At 38.1% G+C, this 10,070-nt stretch overlaps 1 protein-coding gene across 5 annotated transcripts in view; it reads right to left on the reverse strand.

Moving 5' to 3' along the window:
• Nucleotides 1-10,070, reverse strand: part of rnf44 (ring finger protein 44) — a 141,047-nt gene that overhangs the window by 116,027 nt on the left and 14,950 nt on the right. For 2 of the 5 annotated variants that reach the window (XM_048603449.1, XM_048603447.1), the window contains exon 2: nucleotides 6,693-6,769. The exons of 2 other annotated variants lie outside the window; for them this stretch is intronic. In XM_048603449.1, coding sequence (XP_048459406.1) covers nucleotides 6,693-6,769 — 77 coding nt within the window. The remainder of the gene's footprint in view (nucleotides 1-6,692; nucleotides 6,770-10,070) is intronic. One more of the 5 variants, XM_048603448.1, reaches the window with a different exon arrangement.

Raw genomic sequence — 10,070 nt, forward strand, 5'->3', positions numbered from 1 at the left:
TTATTGCGTGGACGGGGTGTGAGGGATGAGGTGCGGGAGATGTGGGAGACACGGTTGAGGGCGTTCTCGACCACCGAGGAGGGGAAGTTACGGTCCTTGAAAAACGAGGACAACTGAGATGTACGGGAGTGGAATGCCTCATCCTGGGAGCAGATGCGGCGGAGGCGAAGGAATTGGGAATAGGGGATAGCATTTTTGCAGGAAGGTGGGTGGGAGGAGGAGTATTCTAGGTCGCTGTGGGAGTCGGTGGGCTTGAAATGAATATCGGTTTCGAGGTGGTTGCCCGATATGGAGACAGAGAGGTCCAGGAAGGGGAGAGAGGTGTTAGAGATGGTCCAGGTAAATTTAAGGTTGGGGTGGAAGGTGTTAGTGAAGTGTATGAACTGTTCGAGCTCTTCGTGGGAGCACGAGGTGGCGCCGATACAGTCATCAATGTAACGGAGGAAGAGGTGGGGTTTAGGGCCGGTGTAGGTACGGAAGAGGGATTGTTCCACGTAACCTACAAAGAGGCAGGCGTAGCTTGGGCCCATGCGGGTACCCATGGCTACCCCCTTTGTCTGTAGGAAGTGGGAGGAATTGAAAGAGAAGTTGTTGAGTGTGAGGACGAGTTCGGCTAAGCGGATGAGGGTGTCAGTGGAGGGGGACTGGTCGGGCCTGCGGGACAGGAAGAAGCGGAGGGCCTTAAGGCCATCTGCATGGGGAATGCAGGTGTAGAGGGACTGGACGTCCATGGTAAAGATGAGGTGTTGGGGACCGGGGAATTGGAAGTTCTGGAGGAGGTGGAGGGCGTGGGTGGTGTCACGGACCAACTCAGTTCCTACAGAATTACAGTTCTAGTTCTGAAGAATGGTCACAGGACTTGAAACATTCACTCTGCTGTCTCCCCATAGCTGTTGCCAGACTTGAATTTTTCTAGCAATTTCTGTTTTAGTTTGTTGAACAAATGTGTTTGCTTTTGTGGTACAAGACACATTATATTTTAGATTCAGCGGGTAACCAAGGAACTAATACGAGTGAGGAACAGCACAGAATTAATTATCAGAGAAAAAAAAGTTAGACAAACTTAAGGGACTAAAAGCTGATAAATCCCTAGGACTTGATGACCTGCATCCTAGAGTTCTAAATGACATTGTTGCAGAGGTAGTGGATGCATCGTTACGAATTTCCAAAATTCTCTAGATTTTAGAATTGTTCCAGCAGATTGAAAAAGTTAACAAATGTAAAACTCTTATTCAAGAATGGAGGGAGAGAAAGTAAGAAAAGTAGAGAACTGCAATCAGTCTGACATTTAAAGTCAGCAAAATGCCAGAATCCACTATTCAGGAAGTTTAATTATGATTAAAGTACATAGCTACGATCAGACAAAATCTAAATAAATTCACAAAGGGAAATTGTTTTTAACAAATTAGATTTTCTTGAGGACTCAACTAGTAGGAAAAATAAAGATGAACTGGGAAATGGAACATACTTGGATTTCCAAGATTCAAGAAAGTACGACAAGGTTAATACCCACAAGATGACTCAGAAGGGGGCAACATTTTTGTAATTATTTCGTGACCTGTGGACATTGCTGGCAAGGCAAACATTTTTATTGCTGATTCCCGACTGCCCTTGAAGGTGACTGTGAGCTTCGTTCTTGAACCATAGCAACTCATCTGTAAAATTTTGACAGTGAAGGAATGGCAATATAGTTTCAGGTCAGTTTTGGGTGTGACTAGTCTGAAATTCACAGGTTGTGGTGTTCTGCAAGACTGCTGCTCTTGTCCTCTAGGTTACAGAGTCACAAGTTTGAAAAGTGATGCCAAAGGGTGCTTGGCAGGTTGCTGTAATGCACCATGTATATGACATACACTGTTGCCTGTGTGCAACAGTGCCTAAGGTTAAGGCTAAGGTGGCAGATGGTGTCAAGCTTGAGTGTTGCTGAAGTTGCACCCAGCCAGGTAAGTGGAGAGTATTCCTTTAAACTCTTGACTTGTCCCTTGTGGAAAAACTTTGGGGGAGTCCAGAGGTGAGCTACTTCATGCAGAGTTCCCAGCTTCTGAACTATTCTTGTAGCCATCACATTTATAAGGATGGTCCAGTTGAAGTTTTAGGAGAATAGTAACCCTTAAGATGCTGACAGTACATGTTTCAGCAATAGTATTATAATTGAATATGATGTGGAGATGATTAGATTCTCACTTGCTGGAGATAGTCATTGCCTGGCACTTGCATGGTTAAAATGTTACTCGCCATTTAAGTCTGAATGTTGTCTAGGTCATGCTGCATGGACAGCTTCAGTATTTGAAAAGTCATAAATGGCAGTGATTATTATGCAATCAACAGTGAACATTCTCTCACGATAGGAGAAAAAGTCTTGATGAAGCAACTGAAAATGGCTGATCCAATGACCCATCCATGAGGAATTCCTGCAGAGATGTTCTTAGACTGTGATGATTGAACTCCAACAACCACAACCATCTTTGGGTCAGGCATGATTCCAATGAATGGCATGCCTGCCCCCACTCCACCTATTCCCATTGGCACTAGTTTTACTCAGCCTCCTGATACCAACTCAGTCAAATGACACCCCAATGTTAAGGACAATTGCTCTCACTTCACCTTAATTTCAGCTCTTTGGCCCAGGCTGTACTGAATGACCCTGGCAGAATTAAACCAATGGTCAGCGAGTAAGTTATTGCTGTCCAGATGGTAGCACTTTTGATAACACCCTCCATCACTTTGTTACTGCTCAAGAGTTAACAGATGGGGTGGTAAATGGCTGGTTGGATTTTTCCTGCATTGTGCATTTGACATAAATTGGCAATTTTCCACACTTTCAAGTCAATGGTGTTGTCACTGTACTGGAAGACCTTGGCTTACAGGCATGATAATTCTGGGCACAAAGCTTCAGTATTATTGCCACAATGATCCAGAACCTTGGCAGTATTCAGTACCTTCAGCCATTCTCTGATATCATAGCATAAATTAATCAAATTGGCCAATGACTAGCTTTCGGATGCTGGGCAGCTTGGAAGGAGGCATACGTGGATTATCCACTCAGTACATCTGGGTGAAAATGGTTGCAAGTGCATCAGCATTGTCTTTTGCACTAAAGTGCTGGCTTATCCATCATTAAGGATGTGGATATTTGAGGAGCCTCCTCTTTTGATTAGTTGTTTAATTGTCCACCACCATCCATGAGTGGACTGCAGAGCTTTGATCTGATGTGTTAATTTCAGGACTGCATAGCTCTATCTATCGCATGTTGCTTCTGGTGACTGGGAGGTAGCTTCACTAAGTTAAGACCTCATCTGCATTGATCCTTTGACTTGATGGAATGGTAGAGATAGGGATATGCAGCGCTATGAGGTTTCTGATTGTAGTTGATACAATTCTGCTATAGCCGATGGCCCACAGTGCCTCACAGAAACCTAAGGTTTTAGTTGTTGGACCTTTTCTGAATGTATCCCATCCAGCACAATACAATGGAGGGCATCCCAAACATGAAGATGGGATTGTGTGCATTTGTCACTCACAGCATCATGTACATATCTAGTCGGCATAGGTAGGTTGACAAGGACAAAGTATATAAAGAATTAGCAGGAGACTGCCATTTGGTTCTTTGAACCTGCTCCAGTTTAGGAGGTTTTACACTCCCGTTCATTCCCTCACCCCTGCAGCAGTCCCAGTCTAGCTGATGTGTTAGCAACCAGAGGTCAAAGATTTAAATTAGCTCACAAAATAAAACACTAAAAGGAGAAAAGGGAAGAATTTTGTTTTCTACACAGAGGTCTACTATAATCTTGAATACATGTCATTAAAAGAAGAATGACTTTGGATTCCATGTAAAATGCAAAAAGCTAATTGGACATGAACTTGAAGATTATTTTGCAAAATTATAGGGAGAAAGCTACAGTTTGTAATTAAATTGGGTAACCCTTTTAAAGAGTTAGTTAATGGCCTTCTATGCTTGGTAGGATTTTATGAAAATTTGACTAATCTATATTAAAAATCAAAAATCCACACTTAAGAAAAGAAAAAATAATCAGTAAAAAAAGAGCAGTTATAATGATGATTGATGGAGTTGAAAGTCAGGTGAGTAAACCAAAAAATAACTAACAAAACAAGTTAAGGCTTCATTATCAAATTGCGGGCTTTGTTGGTTTAGGCTACTTTAATAAAAAGTGAAAATCACTCAGCACCTTCTGGTACTGGGACAAATATTTATTTTTGTATATGTAATGCCACTTTATAACCAAGAGTGTGTTAAATAAACTGAGGCCATGTGACTACTATATATCCCCAGTCTTAGGGCACAACTCTTCATATTAAGGCAATCATGCACTGTGTAGCTCAAAATATTTTTAATTCTTATTCATACTCATTGTTAGGTGAGTTTCACTTCAACAGGGTGAGAAAGTACTGAGAGTCCTAAAAGACTTGAATATGGATCCTTCTAAACTTGAAGTTAGTATCAATACAGTCACCACCTATTCAAAACTTCAAAAAAGAAACTATAGCACATGGTCCTTTCATCACTAGATCCTAGACTTGATTTCAGTCTAGATTAATACAGTGAAAGTTTCTTTGCTCTACCTAGTAAGAGTTAAATGACAGTTGCCTAGTTTCAACTCAAGCCCTGGATTACATCACACCAGCCACACATAAAGCAAACATTCCCAGAACCTATATCGGAGAACTATATAGAAATCCATAGCAAATTGATTTTTTTTTGCAAAGGAAATTGCTGCTCACAGTTTGGTATTAAGACCAAGGTAATGATGAGACTGCAAATTGGCCATTGTGTTTCATTCTATTCAATTTTATTCTCCTTTCATATACTATCATTGGCTTCCCCTTCTGTATAATATCATTTTTGTCTTCACAGGCGTAAATCAGTTTGGGATGTTTTGTATGTTAAAAGGTACTTTAACAAGTTGGCACTGAAAAATGAAATTATTGCTCGATAGGTCCAGTACTGATAGTCCTCATACCGATGTTGTTTTCTTGCTGTTTTCTATATTACTACCAGATTATCAGAGCACAATGTGAGGTTTTGAAATGAATAAATATTACACTTTTCCCAAAGACAGCTGCCAATATACTTAAATCTGGTGAGTTATTTAATGATTAAGTTTTGACCCCTCTTGAAAAAAATGCTGTGGCTGACAACTGCTAATTGTGTTCCATGTTACCAATGAGAGACCAATGTTTAATCTGGCTGTCAAGATGTTGGCCTATTGACAAAACCTAATAAATTACTCAGTGGTAGAAGCTTCCTTCAAATGATGCATTGTTATTAAATTGTGAACCAAAGACATCGGCCTCAAAATTATCTTTGAATTGAATTGATTATTTTTGGCTTTTGTCATGCAAATCCAATTTGCATCTTCAGCGATTCTGATGTTCACTAATTCCCAACACTTTCCCAGCACTGTTAATATACAACAGGTGCAGGGCAGTAAAATCCTCAGGATCCTGGCAATGTCCCATGGCACGGATTTGAAACCACTAGTTGTTTGAACCAGATAGCGTACCAAACTGTTTTTATATATAAAGACCTAAATGATTTGAAAATAATTAAAAAGTATTAATACCCAAATGTTCTACAATTTAAATAAGTCAGGAAAGAAAAATTAATTTACAACTATACTAATCAGATATTAAGAATGAAAATAATTCTTCATGAAAGAGTATAGAATGACTAGATGTCAAGATGATGCTTAAACTTCAAAGACTATTTATTTGATACATATGTTATATGATGCAGATAGACTCAGTCATTACAAATTTATGAAATGAGAGCTGAAGTAGACTACTGTATTTAGGTTTCAAATTCCTTATGCCCATGTACACCAATAACTCTGGATACCCCAGCCTCATAAGAATCTATCTACATCTGTCTTAAATATTCAACAAACCCTTTCCCTCCACTTTTTGAGGCACAGTTGGCTCAGTCATACTTAAATATATTGCATTCTATGCAAGTTTTGTTACATTCCACCCAATTTTATTCTCTTTTCATATATGGCCATTATTTTCCTTTTTATACAATTTCAGGCAACTTAATGTTCATTTTTATCTGCACATACCTGTGTAAAGCAAATTTTGACTGACCTCCACCTCCAAATTAACAGGCGCCTTATTCCCACATGCAGTAGCTACATTAGTAATTGTGTACAGTGAACTACAGTGAAGCTTGTAAAGGTTCCTTTCTATCAGGATTTGAATGATAAGACAAGTATGAACATTCTTGAATTGTTCAACATTGTGTTTCATCCTGGTTGTCTTCAGATTAATAAATTTAGTGACATACCTAATTATAGGGGTTGGGAATGGAATATAAAGTATTTTAAAACATTATTTATTATAAACACAGTTGTTTCAACAAGGCAAAACTCCAGAGAAGAAGAATCAGGGGAGATTATGGGGGGTATCTTGTGGCTAACATTGCATTACATGCAAGCTCGATAATTTATCGTTCTTCCTACAACTTGCTAACTTCCCTTGATTAGTGTTCGGACAGCAAAGTTTGTCAGGTGAAGTAGTTACATGATGATTCAAATAATAATTATTAGACCATAAAAATCAAGCTACTGCACATTTAACATGAGCTACACAATTTAGTTTCCCCACACACCTAAAAACATGATTTATTCATGGAAATTATAATGTTGGACATAGCCTAAAATGTATTCTGAAGCACCTACCTTGTTGTCACCTTCCTCATTACAATTATAAGTGTGCTGGCTTGCCTGGTACTGAAAAGATGAACTCAGCTCTCCTGCTTAAAGAAAATAAAAGATAATAAATGAGAAATGAAAAAGCTTCTTATGAATTTAATTCCGTTTAAAAGCAGTTGTGGGCTGTACAATTAAATAGAAAATTTCTGGTGTTTTCACTCCAAGTGGTAACACACTTTACAATATACCTAAGCAATGATTTAATATTCATTTTGTTTTGCAAGATGAATAGCTTTAATCTTGCAATTTTTGAAACTTTTGATATTATTTTGCAGAACTCCAGCAATTTCAGATCAATCATAAGTACAACCAGCAAGGATTTTCTTCCTGCAGTGGACATCCCAGCAGGCATGTGGTTTTAGCAGAACCAGAGTCAATTGGCAAACATCCCACCATTTCAATTATAAAAGAACTTCAAATGACTGCCTTTCCAATATCTTTCACCCTTACACCTCTCACTCACTCTCTGAAAAGATTTAAATCTATTCATAGTCTAGAACATGATGCAAGTAAACAGACCCCATTAATCATCATGCAACTAGTTAAGGAAACAACATAATTAGTTGACAGTTCTGGGAAAAAAAAGAGTATATATACCTGGCTTTGGAATGATTGGTGATTGAAAATATATATGCCAAATTTGTACCATTGCAATAAGTGTCAAAAATTGGAAGTGTAAACTCCACCTTATTACAATTTGACAGGATAAATTTTCCACCTAATCAACTGACAGACAATAGACAAATTGTTCTTCATTTTTGCTCACATGGAAAGACAAGTGATTAGGGAACTTTTTATTTTGTCTTCAAAAGTTTGAGAAAATAAAGTATCTCTATTAAGTTTAAAAAGCACATGTGCTCAAACAGGTATTTACCTCCTTATCAAAAACAGAAATTCAAACAAAGTACTTTACTCCCACCACTGTGGATATCCTTAAGTCATCAATGTCATTGAATTTTTTTCCAATCTAAATCAGGCCTAATCCTCCAAATACAGTCTTCAAATGATTGAATGAAAACTAACTAGTAGTGTAGGGCAAGTATCAGTTCCTCATTGCCACAAAAAAATACAAAGAATCATTCCATTAGCAGACATTTGCTAAATTCAGCAGTACTATGAATGTGATTTTTCAGATTATTTGCATCTAAGGGTAAATAAAAATGATAATTGCAAACTTAGTACCTGCAATAATTATATACACTAAAAGTAAAGTGAATGTCATGGCTTAAGTTGGTATCTATCAAGTAAAAGCCAGGCAAAAAAGTAAAATAAAAACCCAGAGTGAAGTCAATCAACAGATCAGTGCTTTCTGCGAACAGCTTGAAAGCTGCTGCAAGCTATTTTTCTTTTGGATTATTTATGGCTGTTTCCACTCTTTTCAAAGAACAATACGATCCTCCTCTACTAATGGCATTGACTTATCATTGGGCACTCTGTCACCTCTACTTTATGATGTGATCCCAGACAATGAATGTCGACAGACTTGAGCAGCATCACTGCTATTCCTGTTCCCATCTTTACCAGATGTCCCACACATGCAGACACTCCAACATGGGTCACTGAGCACCTGCAAGAGAGAAGGATTATCGCGTATTCTCCTCTATAACCCATGGATATTGAGGCGAATTAAAGTGTTGCTACTGGTGTACTATTGACATTAACATAGATTAGGAACTGACCCTGGGACTTTCTAGTCTCTATAGCATTTCTAAGAGCTTCACTATCACAATTTAATTAAATTTAACTTGCTGCAGAATCAAGAGAATGACTTTTAACTTTTTCTTTTAAGAAGATCTTCCTTCACCAACAGATTGTCCGGTCTGATCCTTGGTCCAGCTTCAAAGTCAAAGACTAGGAGGTGATAAAAAGCAGCCAGGGTTCACATTCAGGGACTTTTACTGAAAACAGCCTGTACATCTGGCTATCAGACATAACCAGGGTTGAACTGTAGCAAGATTCAATTGTGAAACCAGTTATCATCCATGGAACCACACCCCAGCATGACTCACTGTGTTTGAAACAGGAGTGAGAGGAATTAATTATACTGTACCTGTAGAAATGCAACAATAAAGGGATGGGCACATTGTTGAAAGTTGCAAAACCAAGTTTGAACATTGTATTAATATTCACAGAGATATTTGTCAAGAAATTGCTGCAACTCAAAAATAGAAAAGTTGCCCCAATCCACATTGCAATGGGCCAATAATAAATAAATCAGGGCCTGTATGTGTCAGATTTGAAGCTCAGCCATTGCTCTGAACAAAATGCTTTCTTGCAGCTTAGTCAAATGAAGATGCCTGTCACCCACTTACATAAATAGTGTCTGCACTGTTTGTGATCGAAGCAATCTCTGATCTCCTAGGAGTTCTTGTAAAACAGGAAGCTAGGATGGCTCAGTCTAACAGGTAAACTTTCAAACTCAGCTTTTCCCAGAGTTCCTAATCTCACCTGATTATAATATTCACCAAACAGAAATGGTTGGATAAAGAGAGCACTGTACTCAACATTCTACAATCCTAAACATGTCTGTATAATTTCAAACATTCTGGGAATGATGACCCTATGAAGTGTTATCTCAAGAAAAACAAATTTTAAAAATGTACATTTTGTATTAGATATAGTGTTGAGCTTCAATTGTCATTCCTTAAATTGATGCAGAACATTTACTTTATCAGTTTGGGATTTATATGTTCACTCACTTAATGTGCATTTTCTCCTTGTATCCCTGAAATAGTAATTCATGACATGAGAATAGCGTATTTTTTGTACATAACATCACTAGACATTCCCCCTCCAATTTGAAAAGAAATGTTTGCCATTTCATAAAGTATAATTGTTTGCATTTACTCAAACATGCTGTGGCCCAAGGGATAAACAAATAAGGTACAAGGAAAATATCAGCAATTACTCAGGTGTGTCTCAGTTTAACTGACCATGAATAAAACGGTCATGAACGTACATTGATGTTTTAGCTTCACCATTTGAAAACAGTTATATCAGTTGCCTAACACACTAGTTATTTAGTAAATGCTAATATGTTGTGGAAATAATATAATTTCTTGACAATTTCTGCGCTGCATAAAATATCTGTGTTTATCTCATCAGTTTATTTCTAAATTCCCTCTTTATTTTATGTTTACTTCTTCTTGCTTGCCTATATTCCCTTTTTCTTCATATCTCCTTGCTGGCTAATGATTCAATGGCCCCTGATAAGTCCTTAAGTGGTCTTAGCTTTCAGTGTTTAATGCCATTTAACTTTGAACAACATCCCTCTTGAACACCTCTCCTCATTCAATTTACACACACACACACACACACACACACACACACACACACACACACACA

The sequence above is a fragment of the Rhincodon typus genome, chromosome 12, assembly GCF_021869965.1.
Source record: "Rhincodon typus isolate 14 chromosome 12, sRhiTyp1.1, whole genome shotgun sequence".
NCBI lineage: Eukaryota > Metazoa > Chordata > Chondrichthyes > Orectolobiformes > Rhincodontidae > Rhincodon > Rhincodon typus.